General features: G+C 42.1%; 1 protein-coding gene across 3 annotated transcripts in view; it reads right to left on the bottom strand.

The window, feature by feature from the left end:
* The window catches only part of UNC80 (unc-80 homolog, NALCN channel complex subunit), a 119890-nt gene extending 105906 nt beyond the window's left edge, over positions 1-13984 (bottom strand). For all 3 annotated transcript variants that reach the window (XM_062506764.1, XM_062506763.1, XM_062506765.1), the window contains exons 1-7: positions 13893-13984; positions 12559-12607; positions 7128-7284; positions 5930-6228; positions 3327-3450; positions 2134-2207; positions 1470-1609 (exon numbers count right to left, since the gene is read on the bottom strand). In XM_062506764.1, the coding sequence (XP_062362748.1) occupies positions 1470-1609; positions 2134-2207; positions 3327-3450; positions 5930-6228; positions 7128-7284; positions 12559-12607; positions 13893-13984 (935 nt within the window). The remainder of the gene's footprint in view (positions 1-1469; positions 1610-2133; positions 2208-3326; positions 3451-5929; positions 6229-7127; positions 7285-12558; positions 12608-13892) is intronic.
* Between the last annotated feature and the right edge of the window lie 9749 nt (positions 13985-23733).

Here is a 23733-nt window from a genome sequence, read left to right as displayed (position 1 = left end):
GGAGCAACATTTAGCTAGGATCAGAACAAGCCATTTGTTTAAACAGTTTCTGAAGAAGCAGAAATTAAACTCAATAGTTCATTTAGAGGAAAACCCAGTGCTTGTATAATCAGCTCACGGCTGCCTGTGACTGCAGGGAAAGTGGAAATGCAGCCTTCCTTCAACCCCTGGCCAAGGACAAAGGAATACTTTGGCTGATGGTAAGCAGAGTAAACAACAATTTTTCCACAATTATCTGTTGCTTGGCAACCAAAGGTCCCTGTACAGTTTTAACTCATCAATGAGTTCTGCAAATGAGGAGGTATAATGATGCTCTCTTCAAAGCCTGTCTGAAGCTTCATCCCCATGGCAACCACCAGACCCTGCTTGACAAATTGATCACCTGATTCTGTCTTCTTAAAAGGCTGCTTACTTTTTTTTTTTACAGCTGTGCACTCTGAGCAGTAGTGTTCACACACAGAAAGGCAGCTCTGTCCCCACCTTCAGTTTTACTGGCTCACATTAACACAAATTAAATACAGATCCAGAACTGACAACAGGCTTGATAAAAAATCCCAAGGGAAGCTTCCTGATGGGATGAGAGCCTTAATGAAGAGCTTCTTCCTTTGCATCAGTGAAAGGATGCCCTGAGCTCCCATTTGAGAGATCAGAGCTGTTCCTAGCTGATATCCAGAAAATCACTCCATCCTGTACTTCTGTCACTGTAATGAAGCCATTTCTTAAAACTGCAGTGTTTTGGATATGACATTTCTCAAAAGAGATAAGCAACAAGACCAGAGTTTTCAGGTGTTTCAGTGACACTCCTAAATCCATAGAGAATTAAAATTATAGCTCTCCCTCTCCTAAATCACTGAAAATACTCAATCAGCTTGATTTACTTTATGGCACTACTGAGTGTCCAGCGCTACTGAAAATTTAGTTCTACCTTTACGGCCCAAATCTAGACGAATTTATTAGTGCCAAGCTGGAAATGACATCCTGAGCACTGCAGGACAAGCTGGAAGCATGTTTGCACAGCTGTGCTGCTTTGTTAGTCTGCTTCTTTGGGCCAGTGGTCTAAAGCCAGCTGTGCAGCAGCATGCAAAGCAGGCACAATGAAGGCAATGGAGTGAGGCTTGCAGAAATTCTTTGCTAGAGGGAAAGAAAATCTGTTCAGAAGGAAGCCAGATAATATAGCAGTTGCCTGAAGCAGAATCCAGCCTAAAATAAGCTAAAGGTTATTTTTTGAGTCTTTAATTACGAGAAACCAACATTTTAGCAAAGACCAAAGAAACTGTTCCAACAGGCCAGCTAGGGATTTCTCTGAAGAAAGCAGCACTGATTAACAAGTGGTTCCACCTTTTTCATCACCCAGAACTGAGATTTGTTGAATCAAGAATTTGATACACACATCCAGCACCCTCAGCATGTCCAGACAAAAGTGGATCCCACTGAATCACGAGCCCAAGTTTTTCCAAAGCTCTTTGTACCTGGGATGTGCAGTACTTCTCTCCTGGGAGGTTTGAGAGGATACACTTCCATCCAAGGAATTTCCAGGATGACATGCAGAAACAGAAGCCTTTGGAGGTACAGGATCTGGCTGTGCTGTCTCACAGACAACCTGCAGGCCCTTTGGATAGTTGTAAAAAAAAAAAAAACAGGTATAGAAACATATTTATCTCTCCCATGTTAGTTTTATCAGTGCAATTTGAGCTTAGACATGACCATTCCTTACACCATAATGCCTGGAAAAACTGATCAAGCCTGGGGCTTCTCAGTACAAGGCATTGTACATGCAAAGGGCCTATTGTACATTGTACAGGTCTCTTGCCCAGGAGAATGATTTGGGATGGAAGGGCCTTAAAATCAAGCTCCAACCCTCCTGCCATACACAAGATCAGGCTTCCATCCTATAAGATAGGATAAGGCCAAGGAGATCCAGGCAGATACACCCCACACCCTTTGTTTCCACTGCAAACAAGGTTGGGAGCCTTAGCTGTGAAGAGCTGTGAATTTCTGGAAGACGTTCTGGAAGAACTGTAATTTCTGGAGATGGAATACTTTACGGTGGCAACTGCAGGTTCTCTTTCAATATTTATTCCCCTCTCCCTCAGCACCTTATTCAAGCTTGTCAAATCTCAGCACAGAATTTACCTCAGTACGTCCACTGTCCAGATTAGGGGATTCACAAGTCACGCTCTGATTATTGGTGGGAGAACTTCTCTTGGCTGAGAAAAGAAGTCAAAGCAGGACATTTCAAGAAATACCTCCTCCACTATAATGTACCTATTATAAAGTATCATAATAAAAGTATAAAAAAGTAAAAAATCCCCAAAACAAAACAACAACAAAAAAGAAAACCAGCATCTATGTGCTGCAAACTTTCTAGGCACTACTCACAAACATAAAAGGTAAAGAGAACCTGGTTAGATTTTCAGTTCTTTCCATTGCGTTGTCAAAGCACTGTCTACTGAAAATCTCAATTTCTTTAAAATTAAATCTGAATATCAATTTCAGGCTAAATCCATCCACCATCAATTGTATTTTCCTGTGCAGAGTAGTGCCTTTTATTTTGGAGCTCTTCATCCTATTTGTACATGTATTCAGGTCATTTTCTAGGTTACATCAGTCAAAGTGTATTGTGATTTCCAATTTGTTGAATGTCTTCAGCACAGGAAACGCAAGGATGTCACACAGAAAGTTTGACCTGTAATACTGTGGCAGACCAAGGCTATCACACAGATTATTAGGCCAGACAAAAAGGCTTAGAAGCCAAAGCCTTGGAAGCCTAAATACCCAACTCCAATCTCACTATGGCTGAAGCACAAAGGAAGAGCAACCCCTTCCAGTATACAAAAGTGAATTTACAACCTCGGCCTTCACTGGACTGTCTTGAAACTGTGTTTTCTCATTTCATAACATGCTGGAAATCAAATTTTAGATAGCAGAAGAAGCAGCTGTGTGATCTTCACTGTTCATTTCTGTCCAGTGCCAGTTTGGGAAAGATTTCCTCACTCATGTCAGGCTGCTGTGAGTTACTGTCTTCACCCTTATGAGCAACTAAGGAAGATAAGGCTAACAGAAGTTATATGAGGCTGACAGAAATAATAACTCTACTGAAAAGTTATTAATTTCCTATTTGTAAAGGTTATACCATCTTGTATTTAATTATTATGCAATTGTCTCTGAGGAGAAACAGAGTCAATTAAACTACTTAAATTGCTCTAATGTTCAACTAGCTCCTGCAGGATCAACAAATTCCTTCACACACGATGGCTACGGAATGTAAGGGCAGCATCAGGCCAGCAAAGGGAAAGGAGCTACATCACCATAGCAAAGTCACAGACCTGTAATGATGTTCCTGATGGGCTTCACAAGAGCATTGAAGGCAGAAACTTCAGGCTGCCTGTGCTCCCACATTGGCTGCCAAATAACAAGGCCACTAGCCAAGCGGAATGTCAGGTCAGACTCCTGAAAAGAAAACCAGAATGTTGTTTCCAGTCTGTACAGACTGTCATTTCTGCAGTGCACAGACCTTACAAGAAATGAGTGTTATCATGAGTAGTTGTCCAGTTGGTATGTGCTGACTCAAGGGTTGCTGACAATACTCAGCAGGCTCTACACAGGTCAACGATGGCTAGTAAAAAATCATGGGGAAATTTCAGTCCAAAAATAAACAAAGTTTTTTTTCAAATGAAATTTCTATTCTAGTCAATGAGCCCTATTTTTCCCTGGCCATTAAGCTGGAATAGAAAAGGCTATTCCTGTCATAAAGTATCCCTTTTAATTATACATAACTACCTTATGTTTAATATTCAAGCTCAACTTTAGAATTTACCCTCTAAGACTTGAACTCCTTCCCCAAAAGAATAAAAATATTAAATATTAAAGCATTACTTAGAAATTGATAAAACATGTAACAGATTCCTATGAAGCAGTGCTGCTTTTATCATTAGCCTTGTAAACACCTGAATTCTGTCAATACATAGAAACACTGGTACTACTTACACTTGTGCTATTGCTGTTTTACATGTGCAAGCAGCTGAAATCACATAAATTAGTACACAAATGAATCTTAGCAGGATCAAGGTGCAGCTATGCACTTACTTGATGTAATGTCAGATCTACATGAAGAGACATAAATGTCAGTATGGCCCCAGCTACCCCCATATGGCAAACAAACATGGAAACAGCAGTTTTGGTGGTATAATTAAAGGTGCACAGCATCTATAATTACTCACTCCCCTGCTGAGACAGCCCCAGATGCCTTGGCAGTGGGAATGGATGATGCAGATAGAGCTAAAGGAATGGCAGGAACTGACTGCTTGTAGCTCTCCAGCCCTTCTATTCCCTACCCCCTGTTAGTGCTCTCTCATAATAATCAACTCACAAGCTTGGCTTCAGCTAAGCTTGATTTTAATTACTGTTTTTACTAATAGCAGCTTTCAAGGCTTTTAGACCTGGTAGCAGTGACTTTGCATTTTCACTTTGCACTGCTGGCTTGCAGTGATGTGCCAACACTTCTGCCTACAGCTATGCAGTTAAAGAATTACATTCATTCTCCAAAGCCCAATTTAAAAACGTTTTTGCTCAAGACACAAATACTCCTGGAAGTTAGGAATTCAGTAGTTCAGTCTATGCAAACATATGTCATTTTCCTTGAGCCCATGCATTGCTTTGGCTATCTGATCAAGTAGTATTCTTCCCCTTAAGAGACACTGAGAGGACAAAGCTCACTTAGTGAACCATTTACATGCCTCATTTAACATCTCTTCTGCACTCGGTTTTGATGACAGAAATGTGCACGTTTTAATTGGCTTTTCAACATCCATCACCACAGTATTCCAGAGATCTCTGAGATTTCTGAGGTAAACTTGAAATACTGTTATTAAACCCATCTTGAAAACAACATTCCTGAAAGATTAATATAGATTATTGGGACTCCAATCTCTAAGAGCCAAGGTCTACTCCCAGTTCCATTCCATTTATTCAAACGGCAGCCTGCATTTTTGTGTGTAGTGCTGGGAAGAATTGAGGCTTTCTTCCTGTCCTGTAGTCTACAGAAAACCAGTAAACAGGTATGAAAAATTTGGGCTAAATAAATTAAACACTACTGTACAGGAATTCTGTAGCAGAAGAATCTAGTTCTCCAGTCTTGCTTTTACCTGCCTTAATCAAAAGATTATCTTTTATCTCCTGTTCCTTCCTACTTTCTTCAACAGTTGCAACATAGGAGGCAGGGTTAGAACAGACAGCCCCATCACTTCATGACTTTATAGTCCTTTTTTCAAGGACCTACTCTTTTTCCAGGCCTAGCTGGAAATATAAAATCTAAATGGCAGGAGTCAGAGCAGGAAGAAAAGGTCTTAATCAAATTACTGTGCAAAGCTGATGCACTCAGCATAAAATGAACAGAGGAACACCAGTAGGCAGGAGGTCTGCAGCCTGCTTCACACTTCAGAACAAAAGAATGCTCCACTGCCTTTGCCACTGCCATGCTTGTAACCTGGTAATTAGCATCAAGATGATTAATAATGACAACAACAAATCCCAGTGGCAACCCCACGGTGGAATCCCTGGAAATCTAGCAAGGCTTTTCTGAGTGGTGAGTGAGAATCACTGGAGCAAGTTAAAGCTCATAATCCTTTCTGCAGTTTTCAGGATCCCAGAAATTTCACAGGGGCCACAGATCTTTGCCATTCCCAAAGGCTAAAAATGGCTCACTTTGTATTTTTTTGTCTTTGTGCCTGCCTGATGCTGTGGTGATTGTTCATGTCACTGGAAGGATTTCTTCCCAATGGCATCAGTATTCTGCCAGCTTGGTAAAATATTTCCAGCAGAAACACAGAGAGCACTGTAAGCTGAATTAAATAACAATCACCAAGGCAGAATCATTCCTTTCCTGCTCAGAGCTGTCTCCACACAAGGATCCCATCAGTGTACCACTTACCCTGATCCTGTGGACAAGGGGAGCAAAGAGGAACACAAACAGCTCTACTGTAGCCATGGAATTCTGGAAGAACTTCCTTCTGTTATTCTCCTCCTCATCAGTCATGGGGCTGGGCCGGGGATGTCCTGGTGATCCTTGGTTTTCAGCCTGGTGGATAAAGGCACTTCTGCTCCCTCCCCAGCTAGAGCCTCTTTCTCCTCCAAATCTGTCATTGCTGCAGTCCTGAGGAGCCTCCAGCAGCATCCAGTGAAGAGTGTGAAGAAGCTTTGTTTCAGCTACTCCAAGCTTATCCTGATGCCCTGTATGGAAAAATTCATCACAGTATCTCACAGGGTGCCATTCTCACAATTAATGATGCTGTTGAGATTGTCTCATAGTGGCACTGCAGGCTGGACATCCAACTCCCAGATGAGCATTTGAAAATTACAATTAAAAGCACCAGCACTCTGTCTCATTATATTCAAGACCTCCTAAATCAGAAGCCTTAATTTATTTCCCAGCATTTGGAGTTCAGTTTCTGCAATGTCAGCTGCAGGGCACGGACAGCAGCAAGGACATAGGGTGGTCCCAAAAGAAACTAACTCAACAGGCTTGTCTGATTGACTTTGTTAAGTAAGACAAAATGCCAGTGAGCACTGCAAGGTGCTCAAACTGTGTCTTGATGTTCCCTATTGGCATGTCTCAGGAACCAATTCCTGCTGAAATCAGTACTAAAGTAAGTAAAGTAAGTTGGATTTGGATCTGGACTTGCCTCTCTATTATCTGTTTGACTGTCTGCTGAGAGTCGTATGCATTGGTCTAAAGAAAAAGAAAAATAGGAAGAAAAACCCCTAAAAACTGAAGATATTAAAAGTACCTGCTGCAACTGACCACTGCAGCATATGCCTTGAAAGAAATATGTATTCCTTCAAGGAATCTATGCCTGCTGGGTGCTTAAGTAAGTTCTATTGTTGCTGGGAAATAACTAGCAAAATATTATTTAATTAGTCTGACTCTTTAGCTCATCAGACCACTAACTTCACTGGGGAAGATTTCACAGGTTACCCTTCTATAAATGAGAAAGACAATCATTATGAAAGGCAATTCCCAGAAGAAACTAATTAGGATTCCGAGGAATTAGAATTTGTTGGCACCCTCAGCAGCAATTTGTCATATTTTAACTGATAATAATGGAAAACAACCTCACATGAGCACTAACCCAGCTTATTCCTGTTGGAGAGCAGCGTTGCAGTGCAGTGCAGCACATGAGGGAGTGCAGCCTGGACAAGTTCCCAGCGAGAAATGCTCTGGATGGCTTCAGAGAGAGCTGGAGAAAGGCCATGCAGCTTGTTTTCTACTAACACTCTTTCAAAAGACTAAAAGTAAGGAAGAAAAAAAAAAAAAAGACATTGCATCTATTTCTGCACATTCCTTCCAGTACATGAACATCTTCTTTTTAAATCTCTAATTGTATAACTGAAGCAAATTTTATAATAATTGTCCTGAAAAATACAGAGTGTAACTAAAGCTCACCAGACATATGGACATACTTGACTAAGAAATTAATGGACCATGCAATATATTTTCTGCAATATATGAGAATTGAAGCTAGTACCATCTGTATATTAGTAAGTGCTGACATGAAGGCAGACTTGCAGCTGTGCTGGGTAAAGCCAGTAATCCTGATTTACAGATGTGCTGGCCATGCCAGTAATCCTGTTAGAAGCCACAGGAGCTAGGAAAGCCTGTATGTGTGGAGCTGAGTGCTGGATATTCCTAAACACAGATGCTCTTTCAGTTTGGTGTAACATAAAGAGCAAACCACTAAAGGTATATGAGCCTTAGGAAATGTTTTCACACCCTGTCACAAAAATCGTCAGTGTACAAAATTTTTTGTGGAGCCATGATGTAATGGTTTTGTGAACACTTACAGAGCTGATGGCTGCAGCAAGTTCATTACTTCCACCTCAAGCAACACAAAATGAGGCTATCTGCTGCTGAAATCCCTAAGGAAGCTCCTTATTGTTAGCTGCTCCAGCCCTTTCAATAAATTGTTATCCAGATCAAATCTCACTACAGGTCACAAGTGCAGTTATATTCCTTCACTGAAGTACCTATAGCAAAGATAATGACCATGCATGTCCCTGCCACAAATCAGCTTAACCTCATGGCTACCCATTTGCCCACAAGCTGTTTCACCAATTTTATCAAGCTCTGGGCAAACAAGTTGCCCAAAAGATGCTACAAAGGCCCTGACTTCAGATTCATAAACCTCATCCTGCAACACTAGTCATATCACTTTTTTTTTTTCCTGTAAAATTGAAGGGGTGGTGACAAGAATAGACTTACTTACACAGAAGAGCAAAACCAGCATGTCAAAGCACATTCTCCTGAATGAGCAACCACTCCCAAGCATGGCATGCTAACCTGTGGCAACAGGCACTCTGCCTGTCCCAGCAGCTGGGCACATTTGTTCTCCCAGTTTGTGTCCCTGTTTGCTGGTGTGGGCAGACATGAGCTCCTCTACCAAGAGGCTGTGTGTCCTGATGCAAGCAACGGGCTGCACCATTGTAGTTTTACAGCATCCAGTTCTGCTCTGGCCAGCACAGAGGCACAGAAAACACACATCTATCCATTATCCATGTCCATAAGACTATGCCAACAGGCTGAACCCTGAAATACTGACAGCAGCCATCAGAGCTGCCAACAAATACCAGTGTGCAGAAGGTCACACTGCCCAGCTACTAGAAACACCAGGCTGCAGTCAGAAAACATAATACACTTTCCTTATGGACTAATGGCTGAAACTGGAGGGCATTTGCTTTAATACATGGAAAAAACACTGACTTCCTGAGGATTAGTCAAAAATAATGTGCCATGGATCATGTTATCAGCAATATGTGTTTCTTAGCACCAGGAATGGATAACCTGTCTGCCAGGGAAGGGATGCTTCAAGTAACCCTTACAGTGATCTCCTGGGGGCCACAGCATCTGAAAGGAAAACAGTCTCCTGCCATTCAATCCCATCAGTTCAGGAATGGGACAAAACGAAGGGACATTAATGCTTTGAAAGCCCAGGCAGGACAGTGAGCAAAGTACCCATCCTAAGGCCTGACTATTCTGTTCCAGCCAGGATTCACAATAGGACAGAGTGCATTAGTATAAAGACAACAGACATTTAGAATAAGTTGTCCAGTCAAGGGATTATTAAAAATCAAAACTGGGGAGCAAGCAGAAAAGTGTCCCCAGAAGAAGAACAAGAGAAGCAACGCTACAAATACCACATTTGAAAGACAGTGAAAAACATGAGGTTTTACTTATTTTTATCAAAAGAGGACAGGGACCACTCCTTAGTCATTGCTCCAGGCACACACTCCTATTTCCACTCATCCATCAGCTCTGGGGCTCACTGAATCCTTCATCCAACCAAGCCAAGCCTCCTCACAAGCTCAAAGGAAGGTCAGTACAGAGGTAAGGAGTTCCTACCCATGTTAGTGAGCTGGGTGAGCTCACTGAAAGGCTTGCCTAGCACCAGAGCTGACCAAGGCTTATTGAATTGAATGATCTCACCTCCAGCACAAAAGCCAAACCATAAGCTCACACTTTAGTAGAGTTGACAAACTCTGCTTCCAGGGCAAGGGGAGGGGAAAAAAAAATCACTGGGAACCAGTGAACCAACCCTATTTTCAATTGTGATAGAAGACACCTTGGTGCTCCCTGGCTTTCTATTCAAGGTCTCATTCCTGGGTCTAGAGCCACAGCCTCAGGGCTGCAGCTTGGCTAAGAAAACAACTTGGTGCTTACAGCAGGTTTGTTCATGCCCACAACACCCCCACACACCAAAGGCAGATAAAGAACATCTGCCAAGGGGATAGTGAGGGAAGTTAGTGCCTTGGCTGGAGGAACAGTCCCTTTCAGCAGTGCTCTGTGTGTTCATCTCCCTCAGGACCACTTACACAAGCATTTTTCCTTTTAGCCTAGTGGTGACAGCTGTTTTCACAGGGACTGGTGGCCAGCCTTGTCTGGCTGCCTTCCCACTGCTGCTGTTCTCCTTTTACCTTCGTCTCCACCAAGAACCAAAGGTGCTGCCAAATACCTTGTGACCAGGACCAGCCTGTGTGTCAGTCTGCCCTGTCCTGTACTTCTTGTCTAGGCATCTTCAGGTTATCTGTTCCCATTTCAGCAGCATTCTGGCTGGGCTTTGTCATGCTTTCCTAAACAGCTTTGCTTGAGTTGTATGAACTTCCCCTGCTCTAAACCCAGGGAAGATGTACCTGCAGTGAACTGCATGAGGCAGAGGGGTTGACAGAGCGCCCAGAGGTTCTCAGAGTTTGCCAGGGGTTCCCAGAGGTTACCTTGGGAAGCTCAGCACCTCCTGTTACATCCTCTCAGGGGTGCCAGGGAGTATCCCTACAGGACTGTAGCTGATATGTTAGCTTTGTGCAGCACTCACATGCTTTCCTGTGAGGTCATTCACAGCTTTGACTCATGCACATTAGGAATGGCCTCGTGCCAGGGCAGAACAACTTCAGAATGGGGAGGAGAAAGAACATTAAATCCATACTGAGGCACAAACATATTTAGCTGTTGTAAGGCAGTGTATGGGGAGGGTATTTACCTTCAGCTTAAAGGCTGCTATTGTTCATAGACCAATTGAAGTAAGTGTGATGGCTCAGGTAAAGAAAACAATGCAATGAAAGGGCCAGGTCTTACCTCAAATATTACAGTACAAAGCAAAGCTCAAAGAAGCAATGCAGTATGCTCTTTCAGACCAGCTGCTGTACTCACTGAATCTCAGAATCCAACATCTGCTTTCTTAATGCACAATATGCAGCACATTCTACTGCAGCAAGTTTAGAGACAAGAATAGTAGAATACTGTACAATGTTGTGTCACATGCACTGCCAGGAAGTTGACAGCCTGTAGACATGCCTACAACAATTCTGGCTAGAGAATTATAAAAGGACAGATCATGGAACAGGTGCATAGCATTTTTAGGCACGCTAGTCAATACAAGGGTGTTAGATAGTCAGCAGGAGGTTTCAAAAGACAAGCTCTAGAAACCCTGTCTCACCCATGCCCACAGCATTCTGCTGCCCCACTGAATAACAGAGAATGTGTTGGTGTGGGCAGACATTCCTGTGCACCAGTAGGTAGAGAAAATGGATGAAGCAGAAGGCAGCAAATATGTCAGTTCAGGCTGTAACCCACAAATTCCTCAAAACTAAGTTCCACCTTTGAAAATTTTCTACCAAAATTTAATGATTATGTTAAGAACTGGAGAAGAATCAAGTTCTTCATCCAAGTGGTGGAAATTTATTGGATTTTTATGAAAAACATTTTTTCAGAGCTCCCTTTCTCTTGGCTGAAGCATGTGATTGATGTTGTCCCACAGTTCAGAGGGGTTTTTGGGTGCAGTTTGTTTTCTACACTTAGCAAAATCCAGCGTGTGCTCACAGAAGAAAGGAGCTTTAGAATTAGCCTCGGGGACCTAGAAGAGCAGGAAACAAAGGAAGTTCCAGGCAGATCCAGGTACAGCATAGGGAGGCACAGAGAAGGAAGCTCTGTCCCTGTACCCAGCAGTGACAGGTATGAGCCCACAGGTGAAGCCACAGCCTCAGATTAGAGCTGCTCCTGCACACTGCCCAGGCTCCTGGTAAAGGACAAAACATTTCCCAGCCTCTCAACGACCAGACACTGTCAGTGGGTATTCATTCACCAGTGATGATTCTTTTTGCTGTATATGCTAGAGTTGAACACTTTACTCACCGACACACTGAGCCAGCGCTCCTCTATCTGGTATCTAGCAAAAACTCTGAAAAATTTATGGGTTTCTTAGAAGAAAATGACTTAGCAACAGATAAAGCTTCTCCAGCATAATGCCTTGTGAGAAGGAAGTCAGAAAATTGCTGTAGAGCGACCTGAGAACTTTAAACTATTACGATACATGTCCAGACCAAATTTTTCCACTCTGTCAAGTTTGGCTGCAACAGACTAATGTACTTTAAGTAACCAGCAACCATTCAAGGAATTCTGAAATTCTCTAGATACCAATCTTATTTGAATTTGCTTCAAGTCTTCCCTTTTCCCTCTTTTTTGGCAGTACCTTGAGGCTTTATTTGACGAACACTTAGAAATAAAATTTATTTGTATCTGCATAACAGCCTCTCCTTAATCATTCTGATATGCTCCCTCTAATTTCCAGTAGAAGTATTTCCCATGTTGCACAATGGTAAAAGTATTGTTCACATCCTGTTAGTACTGTTTAAATTTTCCATATTATAAACTTGAAAAACCTTCATCAGTCACAAACTGAAATGACATCCACACAGGATGAACTGCAAGGTTAGACCCAGACTGTTATGGCTCAGTTTGTCTATGTCATTGTTTATTTAATTACTACAGCATTACTAATGAATTACTTATTGCTAATATCCAAATATATTCTTTTTGTTGTGTCTAAAGATGGACATAATATGTAAATTCGTTGTAGGGGAACAATTTTAAATCCTTCATGTGATAAAAGTACAAAATGAAGCAGAATGGATTAAATCCATTTCTGGTGTAAGCTGATCAGCCACTATGGTCAGACTGATTTGCATGAAAAGTTAGTTACTAACAAGCATTGAAAAAGAGACACGTGCACATACCACACAGGAAGCTTCATATTGTTTCCCCAGTTTAGGTCTTAAAAATGCACTGAAAGAGAGGAGAAGAAGCATTAGAGACCAAGTACATCAACATGTATTTTTCTTGGTTATTTTTAGGATTCTTCTCATGTCAGAAGGCTGTCAAAAGGCTGAGAAACTCAGTGCAAAGGGAGGCATAAGCCAAAATTACATTCAGATACCTGTTGATGATGTCTGATAGATGCTGTTACTTTTCCAGAAGAGCAAGTGCCCACCCCTATAGCTCAAGAGGTATTTAATTCAGCCCACAAGTTCCCAGGGATAAAATATTCCAGTGGACAATTTTCAGCCATTTTACCTCAGTGAAAGATTTTAAACATATTCTGTTTAAAATTCTTTAAATGTTACTGAACTTTGCCTTGCCTCTACTTTAAGCCAGAGATCAACTTGCCAGCTCTGTATTAAATATTTCCTGCACAGCTGCTGACACGGAAGGCTCATGGTGAAGTGCAGGCCTGTATGCTGTATGGAGAGAACACCCACCCTCTGTCATTCTCCTCCAGAATGAGATCAGAGTAAATATTAAAAAAAAAAAAAAAAAAAAAATCAGGTCACCTTATTGCAGGGTTTTTTAAATTTTATTTTGAAGGACGCTGACTGTGGTATAAGGGGATTTTGTGACTGAGGCCTTAAATTAGAGCCACAACCTTCAAATCCTCCAACCTCCCCCACTGCCCCCACAATGTTTTCAATTTGGAATCCTGCAAGGACAGGAGGCTGGCAGGATTCACAAGGAGCATAAAGCCCCAGCCATGCATTCAGCTGGTCCCTCAGACATCTCCAACCTCTCACTCCCCAGTCCTGTGAAATAAGGTGAGACTTTGACATATCTGTTTGCATGTTGACCTCTCAAGGCACAGACAACACTTCCAGGAAGGCTGCAAATGCAGAGAGAGGCAAATCCGCAGGTCTGGTGCTGTGCTGAGGGATGCTGCTCCTGGTACAAGAGCTCCGTGAGTTCTCTCAAAAGATGGGGAAGGGGCCGGGGGGGATGGACGGGATGGGGAGCGTGGGACAGGGAGGAAGGGAAAGGTGCATGGAGAAGCACACGGATGGTTTACAGTCAAAGAAGCTGCCTGGGACTGCCGCTAGGCTAAGCTGCCTTGAGACCCCCCTCCCACACCAGATACACACAAACTGCTCGGTGCTGGGTACAAATCCAGGGTTTTTTCACGCCTCCACACTGCAGCCGCAGTGATAACTGCATCCTCCCTGCCACCGTGCCGCGGCTGGCCCGCACCCCCTGCACGCTTCCACCGCCCTGTTGCAGTGTACCCCAAGTGCCCTGCTCTTACCTGGTCTGCCTCCACAGGAAGGTCTGGATGGGCAGAGGGATGCCCCGGCCGCTCTCCTGCTCCTGCCCCTCCGAGCTTTTCCTTTTCACCATGATGCTGATGACAGCGCCGCAGCCTCAGCGCTCGGGATCTCCCATGGCAGCCTCCGGCTCTCCGCAGCTCCTCACCCTGTCCCCTCCTTCCCCGCAGCCCAGTCCCCCCTCCCTCAGCCCCGCCGGTGCAAAATGGCTGCAGGAGGCAGGGAGGGAATTCGGGGGGAGCGAAGATGTCCGCGTCCTTCAGCTTCCTCCCTCCTTCAGCTTCCTCCCTCCTTCAGCACCTCCCTCTGTGGACAGCTCCCGTGGGTGACACGGAGGGAAGGCGGGGACAGGGACGGCAGGAGGAGGAGGAGGAGGAGGAGGAGGAGGCACCGCCCGCCAAACTTCCCGCACCCACAGCACCAACAACATTATCAACAACATCAACATCAACAGCATCAACAGCATCAACATCAACAACAACAGCATCAACAAAAACAACATCAACAACAAACATCAACATCAACAACAACATCAACAACCACATCATCAACAACAGCATCAACAACATCAACATCAACAACAACAGCATCAACAACATCAACAACAACATCAACAACATCATCAACAGCATCAACATCATCAACAGCATCAACAGCATCAACAGCATCAACAGCATCAACATCAACATCATCAACAACCCCGCAGCAACAGGGGGATGCTGCCCTGAACATCCCAGAGATGCCGGGTGGGGAGAGAGACTCCCTCCCTCTTCCCCCCGCCCCCACCCCCCCACTCCCTCTTTCCTTGAAGGGAAGCAACTCATAAACCCTCTCTGAAAGTGAAAATTGGTGTTGGGCAGCAGGGGAACTTTGGGGAGTTGTTAGTCCACAGATTTTTCTTACACAGAAGAGCCACTTCTGCTTTTGAAGTGCCAAAGCAGATTTACTGGTTCTTCCAATTAGGCACCAGACTGATTTGATTAATATGTCATGCATCTGAGTCAGGTTTGCTGGAAATACTTCCCAGGCACTGTTAGATCAGCTCTCCTTCTCTACCTAAGGATATCAGAGGATATCCTCTGATGTTGTATGTATATGTTGTATATGTTTTGTATACACATATGTTGTATGTTACAAGAAATAATCAACTGAATAAAATGAAAGACCAATGCAAGTTCATCCCCAAACAGTTTTCACAAAAAAAAAAAAAAGTGAAATCCTGTTGCTTATATAAAAATATTGAAAAATTAGAGAGATACTCCAACAAACCAAGGCCATATTTCTTCCATTCTTTCAGTCTTCCTATTAAATGTTAGTCACCCAAAGATTCACCAAGATCATTCCTTCCTGGTAGAGGAGCTGAATACATGAACACCACCTATTTACTTCTTTAGGGGTACTTTAAGAAAATCCAGTGCTGCTATTTAGGTAATTTGAATTTACTCCCACTTGAGATAACATTTTTTCTGGTGCCCAAGACTACTTCCTTGAAGTGAATTAGGCTAGTCTTGATCTCCAGTCATGGAGAACAGGACCTTATGTATCCTACAATTTGCTAAAATCCCCCTCATAAACAAAAGAAATAGTAAGACAACTCACTAGAAGGTAAACTCTTAAATAAAAAATACATTTACAACCAAAATGTTTTGTATAATTAAAATCACTAATCTCCCATAGCAGTGAAATGATGAAACAATTGGCTTTGTTCATATTGTCTGGCTGGGTTCTTTGCTAGCAGTAACTTTTACTGCTGGTGCACAGAGGTATGGCCTTGTTATTTATAGGATCACCTTCTTCAGACAGGAAAGCTTTAAATTACCAGGTTCTTTCCTTCCATTAAGTGTGTTTGGACATGGTCAAAATTATCTTGATTTCTAAAATCTTTTAAGAATGCAGAAAGAAGATAGTTGAAAGAGAGTTGTTAAAACAGTTGACTTCTCAATGCAAGATACGTATTAAGTTTACCAATCAATGAATCCAGCACTTTTGTCTTCTTGTTTGGACAGTCTGGAAAGCAAATCTGAGTGTTAATTTCTTCTAGAATGCCTCTCAACAGAACACTATTATGATCCTACTTTAAAATAACTGGATTTTTTCAAGTCCTGTAATGTGCTATGAAATTATTGACTAAAGCTATTATGTAGCAACAACTCTGAAGTCTTATTTTGGAGTTTTATTAGTTGTCAAGCAGGTGAATCCCTCTTCTTCCAAGAAAAGTATGAGGACAAAAAAGTTTTAATGCTATTTGCAATTAGGGAGAATAAGTGAACTGAGTGTTGAGGCCTGAAAAAAGTGCAAGGTCAGTGTATTCCTGATGGCTGCAGACAATAGCACTAAGTAGCACTCAGAGAGAAGGCTGTAGGCCAGGGATGGTTTATCTGAATGTTGTAATAAGTGTTGTATAGTCTCACTTTCAAAATTAGTGCCATTTTAGTCAGTGATAATATTTACCCACCTTAATTTCATTCTCTTAGTAACTGGTAAGAAAAGTTCTGATGTGCTTGGTTTGGGTTTTGTTTGATTTTAAATGGGTATTTCTCTTTATTCCTGCTTTCAAGAAGCAGCCACAATAGTTTCCAGTTTATCTCTCCAAGCCTAAGCTTATTGTTCCTATGCTTTGCTATTCAACGGGAAACCCAGGAGCAAAAGCCAGCACAGCAGCTTGCTCCAGACTACAGCCAAAATTTCCTAATGATTGTCCTGGTTGGCAGGGACACTGAGACATTTGATGTGGTCAGTCCAGGACAGCTCTCTAATAAACAGAAAGGGATGAAAGTGTGAACACAAAACCCCAAACAAAACCAAATTTTATTGGAAAACAAGGGCATTCATCAGTTTCAAACCTATGCAGGTAAAACGTCATTGCTGCCCTGAACAGAGGCTGTCCTAGAGAGCAGAGAAGCTCACTAGCAGCACTTCACTGAGCCTCCAAAGGGGAATCCAGACTCTTACAGCCTGAAGAACAGCAGGAGCACACATGAAGGGGCTGCACATTAGCTCCACATCAGTCAGTGTTAACTATCACTCAGAAAGCAGGAGGACAAAGTACCAGTACCTCTACCTTTGTAGAGGCTTTTTGTTTCATCCTTGAAAACTCTTTAGAGGAAACAAATAGCTTTGAAGTCCAGGATTATTTTCCTTGCTCTTTGTGCATAGCCAGAGCCTTTCCCTGCCACAAGCCATTAGCAAGTGGAAGGTCACATGGCCCGGCACTGAGAGGAAACTAAATCACTCCTTGGAATTTTGTTTATGATTACTTTGTAGTAACTGAAAATAGAAATGCAAATTGCAGTTTATTCAGGCTTGCCATTTGAGTGCAGCATATTACACCCAGTCACAAAAGACACATTTGTTTAGAGGGTTTGAAGTTACAGTACTTCTGGTGCAAAATACATCAGAGAGCAAAGGAAACATTATCAACAGCTGATTCTGTCACAAGAACAACAGGCATGAAGATGCAGACCTCAAATCCAGCCAGGCCATGACCAGCACTAAACCCAGGAGGTGGAAAAGGTGATTTGCATTAAGTTTGACAGCGGTTAGAGACAAGTTTTGTTCTTGCCTTGTTTTGGACACAATGTCCACCACCACAAAGGGCACACAAAGCTGAAGCAATCTGTATCTCTGTAAGTAAAATTAATTGCATGTGTAAGAGAAAAATGAAATTTTACCACCTGGAAGATTTTTTTATCTCCATACTGATTTTTTGCTGGCAACAGAGGCTTTCAGATTTGCAGTCAGCATTGACCACACCTAAATACTAACACTAGAGTGGATGCAACAAAGGGAAGTCCTGCAAATCAGTCCCCTGCCTTCCCTTACAGTGGAGATAGAGAGGAAACAGGTGGATTCTTCAGAGAGTCCATTACAGTAGGACACCAGCAAACTGTCCTGAAAATTCACCTGTGCTCTGTTCTCTAGGCTACGCTGGAATCCTGGGCTGGCATAGAAACACAGGTTGTTTGCTGTGAAAAAACTGCAAGTCACTGCTTTCAGAAAGCGAGGGAAGAGTGGACAAAGCTCTGCACTACTCCAACAATTCCTAGTCCATGAAACTGCTCAGTCACAGAAGACCATGACACCATCTACCCATTTCCTCTCTTACTGCAGACAGGAGCAGTCTGACTTGCCTCCAGATCACAATTCTGCTTGATGGCTGCTTTATTCATCAGACAGCTATGTTTACAATCCATCACAGCAGGATTTAGTCTTGATCCAGAAACAGTCAAGGCTGGCAGCACAGCACAGAGTGAGGACACGGAACAGAACCTGAGCATGAAGCCCCCACTTTATAGAGGAGTGCTCAGAGCAGGGAACTGCTCAAACCTCACTGCCTTGCACTTGTTTCCATGGTTATGCTCTCAAGCTCCCACTCTCAATCAGTCCCTGGCATACACACTCCTAAGAATTCACATCTTATTTATCTGAACTCTCTGTGCAGAATCCAGGCTCTCAAGGGTATGCCAAACCATTCTGTTGTGCAGCAGCCTTTCCAGGAGCAGAGCTGCAAACAGCTCCTAAATGTAGATTCCATGGTGGGATTATCTGGACAAGACTGGGGGGAAAGAAAAAAAAACAAACAGCTTTCACTGTTGGGATATCATCCCTTGGCTCAGGTCTCTCCATGCTCTGGTAGTAGCTGAAAAACTTTTGCTTCTTCTGGGGAAAAAATGGCAACAAACCTCCTCCCCTCAAACCCTGCCCCACACAACCTATTTTGCCTTCTTCCTAGAGAAGAAAGTGTGAATCTCTTGGTCCACTGGGTTACCAAGCATGTCAGAGAGAGCTGAGCACCGCCTCCACAGCGTGCTTCTCTGTCCAGAATAAGGGTGCTCACAGTAAACCATGTTTGGGAACCCCTCCACTGGGGCCACACTGTCCTTTAGTCCCAGCAACTGGGACTTCTGCAAGGCCAAACACCTCTAGGTGGAAGGTGTTCTGCCTCTTACTGATGTCTCTGACTCAGCTTCTACCATCCTCCTGTACAATGCAAGGAACACCCCACGAGCTGAGACAGGCACAGGATGGAAGATGCTCTCTACCTCTATTGTAGCAGGATTCCTGGGCCTCCCTCCCTTTCAATTACAAGGAGTTAATCAAGATTTTGGTCACAAATTGTAACCATCTCAATGCTTCAACACCAGAATCTGCTAGCAAATGATGAAATAGGTCACCTACCACATGCTGTTAATAAGACTCAATAATCACAGAAATATAATCTCTTCCTTGTTCACTTTGAAAGGGAGAAACAGGTTCTTACCAGCTGTTCTCAACCATTGTTCCAGCTGTGAATGCTTAAGTCATGATTTACATTTTTATTCTTAAACTTCTTAGTCCTTTCCCCTTCCACAGATATATGATGAATTAGTTCTGCCTTGTACCTGAGCATGCCTAGGGGGGTGTGTCACAGTAGCATGTAACACACAGCAATGCTATCAGTAGTAACACACAGCAGTACTCTCAGTAGTACGTAACACACAGCATTACTCCCAGTAGGAACACACAGCAGTACTCTCAGTAGTATGTAACACACAGCATTACTCCCAGTAGGAACACACAGCAGTATTATCAGTAGTAACACACAGCAGTACTCTCAGTAGTATGTAACACACAGCAATGCTATCAGTAGTAACACACAGCAGTACTCTCAGTAGCATGTAACACACAGCAGTACTCTCAGTAGTACATAACACACAGCATTACTCCCAGTAGTAACACACAGCAGTACTATCAGTAGTAACACACAGCAGTACTCTCAGTAGTAACACACAGCAGTACTCTCAGTAGTATGTAACACACAGCAGTACTCTCAGTAGTAACACACAGCAGTACTCTCTGTAGAACTCTGCCCAGAGAAAGCTGTGGCCACCCCATCCCTGGAAATGCTCAAGGCCAGGTTGGACAGGACTTGGTGGAACCCAGTCCAGTGGAAGGTGTCCCTGACTCTACCACCTCCCTGGCAGCCAGCTCCAATGTCCAACCACCCTCTCTGAAATTTGCACCCAGTAGGGAGATACTTGCAGGAGATACCCTTGCAGAAGAGGATGCAAGCCATAAAAAATGATCCTTTGGTGTGAAAGTAAAAGGGATTAGCTGAACAATACACCTCTATCTGCTGGGACTGCTCCTGGGCAGACCGAGGGCAGTACCAGCAGGTGCTGGTTGCACAGGGCTTGGATTCAGGAGCTGGATAACAAACACAGGAAGCTAACACCTGCAATTAGATGACAAGCGAGTTTATTTTGCAAAACAATCACTATACAGCAACAAATACAATTGCAAATCGGATTGAAAAACATGAACTACCTACCACCAGCCATTCAAGAAATGCCTCTTTTATGGTAACAGGCATTAGAATTACCAAAAAAACCACAGGTTTGTAACAGCAGACTGTATTTCTTGATATCCCAGCATACAGCATGTTTACTTGTTGGCTTTTTCTCTTTGCTAAAGTTGAAGTGGCTTTTATATGCTTGACTTTTCCCAGTGTGAAACTAATTTAACCTTCCTGCAGTGGGAATTGCTGCAGTTGCAGAGGGAGTTGCTTTAGCAATCTGACTAGTGAGTGAACTCACAGACACCTAGGCTAGAAATCTATCTGCACTGATTTTCACAGCTAATGTGATCTACTCTTCAAGGCATTTGCCTTTGAAGGGACATATACTTGGGTTTCAAACAGTATTTAGTCCAGCATGGAAAAAACTTCTGCTCATGTGGTAGTCACCACAGGCTGCCGTTTGACTCCCTTTGAGTCAAGTCTTTAGGCAAACTTCAGTGTGTGAGCAGTCATGATGAGGTTACTACTGTACCGTAGCAGAGGGCTGAATGAGTAATTCCATTTACTGCTGTACAGTGAAAATATATATTGCCCTTGTGGGCTCATAATTTCCCTCATCAGGATTAGTTTTTCCTTTACTCTTGCTGGATAGAGGTTTGCTTATCTTTGATTTCTTTCAGCTTGTGGTTACATAGAAACAGAACTCTGCAGATGAGGCAGAAGCACTCTTTCGTCTCTACAACCCAATGGATTATTAAATTTGGGGTGCTCCCCTAGGTACCCAAACAAGGTTTCACCATCCCTTTAGTCTGGATTATCTCTGCTTTATTACAGAATTGGGTAACCCAACAAACCTGCTGGCTCAACATGCCTGTGGAAAAGAAACACAACAGATGCAGTTTCCAGGAAGCTGGCTCTATCTTCTTTAGTGGGCATTACATATTTACAAACTGTTGTTTTTAAAACAAACACTCTTCTTGAGAAAGTTAAGATTAATATGAGCTTTTTCAGTGAACATCTAGAGTCATGTAACATAACTTGTTTTTTTTAATTATTATTTAAAAGCACAAAACTCTTAATTTCTTTTCATCTAACTCCACAGCATTCTAGGATTCTTTCTATGGAAGGATGATAATGATTACAAAGGTCCTTGCTTCAGTCAAAACAAGAAAGCTCATTTTAATGCACGAAATAAATTACTTGGTGTGTTACACCACTCTAACTTTGGACTCATAGGTGGATTAACTAAGCTTAATTTTCTAGAGTATGCCAATTTAAAAAGCAGAATAAAAACACTTGAGTCTCAGGTTAACACTGTTCCCATGAGATGCTCTTCAGGTTCAGAGAGCAGAGGTTCAGTAGTACCACAGTTTTTCTCCTACACTGGCAAAAGGCATAGAAAGAAAAACCACTGCAAGGCTAATTTAAATTAATTAATAGCATAATCAGAGCAGTGTGATACAAATACTGTCAGGTTTCCTTTCTGTCTGTTGTTTTTCTGAAATAATGGGAAGAAGTTTTCAATGCACCTTACTTGACACTGTTTCCAAGTGAATTCTTAGGACTACTTTAAGCAGAAGCATAACAAATACAAGGCAGAAATCAGAATCCTCCAATGGCACTTGGGATGGTTCCAAAGTCACTGTCCTCTGTACAAAATAACTGACTTATAAACAGTGTTAGGTACTTTATTGTGTGAAAAAGCTTTTTGCACAGCTGAAATGTCATATGTGGGGCTGTCAGAAGTTCATATTCAGAAAAAGTTTGAGAGATTTAACCACTCTGTTTTGCATTTGTACTGCTGTAGCAGCTTAGCCAAAACCCCACTTTGGTCCACTGAATATTTACTGTCCAGTAACTGCATTACTACCCAAATGTAATGATGGGAAATCCTGTGCCATTAATTATTAGAATCTCCACAGACATAAAAATCTCTGTGAGTCTTTTCAGAACAAACCCCAACACACACACATGCATGTAAAAATTAAGAAGGAAAAAAGAACAGATCAAAAGTTTCCAAAACACATCATTAACCTAATACATATATCAAGTATAGCTCAACTGACAGTGCAAAGTTCAGTTACGAGGTTTCAAAAGGAAAAGATAAAACAATCTGCAAGAATGTAAATTGGTCATTTCATCATGTCTCATGTACATAGGGCATCAGTGACCATGTGCTGCTGAGGATCATCCCCATCACCAGTGTCCTCTCAGCTAACTCCACTAGATTGGTTGCTTGTGTATCTGCCTTTTATCTTTCATGCACACCTTTTCTTATACTTTTTATAGTCAATATAATCCCACTTTGCTCAGATTTTAAGATGCCCTATTTAATTGATGCATCACTATGACAACCAGTCTAGGGAGCTCATTATTTATTTATTCATGTATTGTAATTTACAGGCATCTCTGCTATGAAATCACTGTTATCTGAGTGCCTGAGTGTACATGTGAGACATCACTAAAGGAGTGAAAACAACATCTTAATACTTTTTCTGTTTCAACTTTAGCAAAAGAAAAACAAGAAATCAAACATTCATTGTTTTTGTGGGAATGAAAAAAAAAAGGAAGGAAGGGAAAGAGAGAAAAGAGAGAGAAAGAGAGAGAGAGAGAAAAAGTGAGAGAGAAGAAGAGAGAAAAAGAGAGAAAGAGAAATAAAAGAAAGAAATAATCAAACTATTGTGGATTTTTTAAAAAATCCGTAGTCCAAACTCAGCCTTCTTTGGAGACCCTTTCACAACATCTGGACCCCACAAAAATCATTCCTTTGTGAAGAAAGGGAGGGAAGGGAAGAAGGAAGGAATCCTTTTTCTAGCATCACAGAATAGACTTGCATCTGTCACTAAAACAGGGTCACGGCTTTTAGTTGTTACAGAAAGCAACTTCATGCTACAATTTTCATCTTTTTAAAATGTATTGAATAGGGAAAAAAACCCCTGCTAACATCTACTTTTACATACCTAAAATTGCAACACCAAAGGGTGCAAGAGACACAGATACTGTGAATAAAGAAGTAGAATATTCAAGTATATGAGGAGGGCGTATCACAAATGGCCACAGAGAAATATATATATCTATAATACTGTATCAAACAGATGGAAAGAATGTGAAACTGGTGGTATGCACACAAATCTAGCTGCTTAACCAACTTTTCTAATCAAACACAAGTCTGTTGGGGTATGAGTGCTTGCTTTCAGCAGCTTTTTACATCACTTCCCAAAGCACAATTCAAATATTTTCAGCTAGTATTTTTAGTTGTTAGTTAAATAATTTATTGGCTTTTCAGCTATACACTGACATAATTAACCAGGTTCAAAAAATGTTAATAACTTAATTCAACTTTTGTTCTACTCATTTATACAAAGTAACTTTTTTTTTTTAATTAAAGTTGAATTTCTCTATATGCCCTTCCTTCTGGTAAGCAGACTGTTAATTTAACCTCTAATAACTTACAATGGGCAACTTTTTTATTTCCCCATCTATCAAAAGAACTGTGAAATGAGCAACTTGGGATATTAACAAGGCTCTTCAGAAAGAGGTGGATG

This window comes from Cinclus cinclus, chromosome 21 (assembly GCF_963662255.1).
Source record: "Cinclus cinclus chromosome 21, bCinCin1.1, whole genome shotgun sequence".
Lineage (NCBI taxonomy): Eukaryota > Metazoa > Chordata > Aves > Passeriformes > Cinclidae > Cinclus > Cinclus cinclus.
The sequence above is the reverse complement of the archived record's forward strand: the minus strand, read 5'-3'. Positions and strand labels throughout refer to the sequence as shown.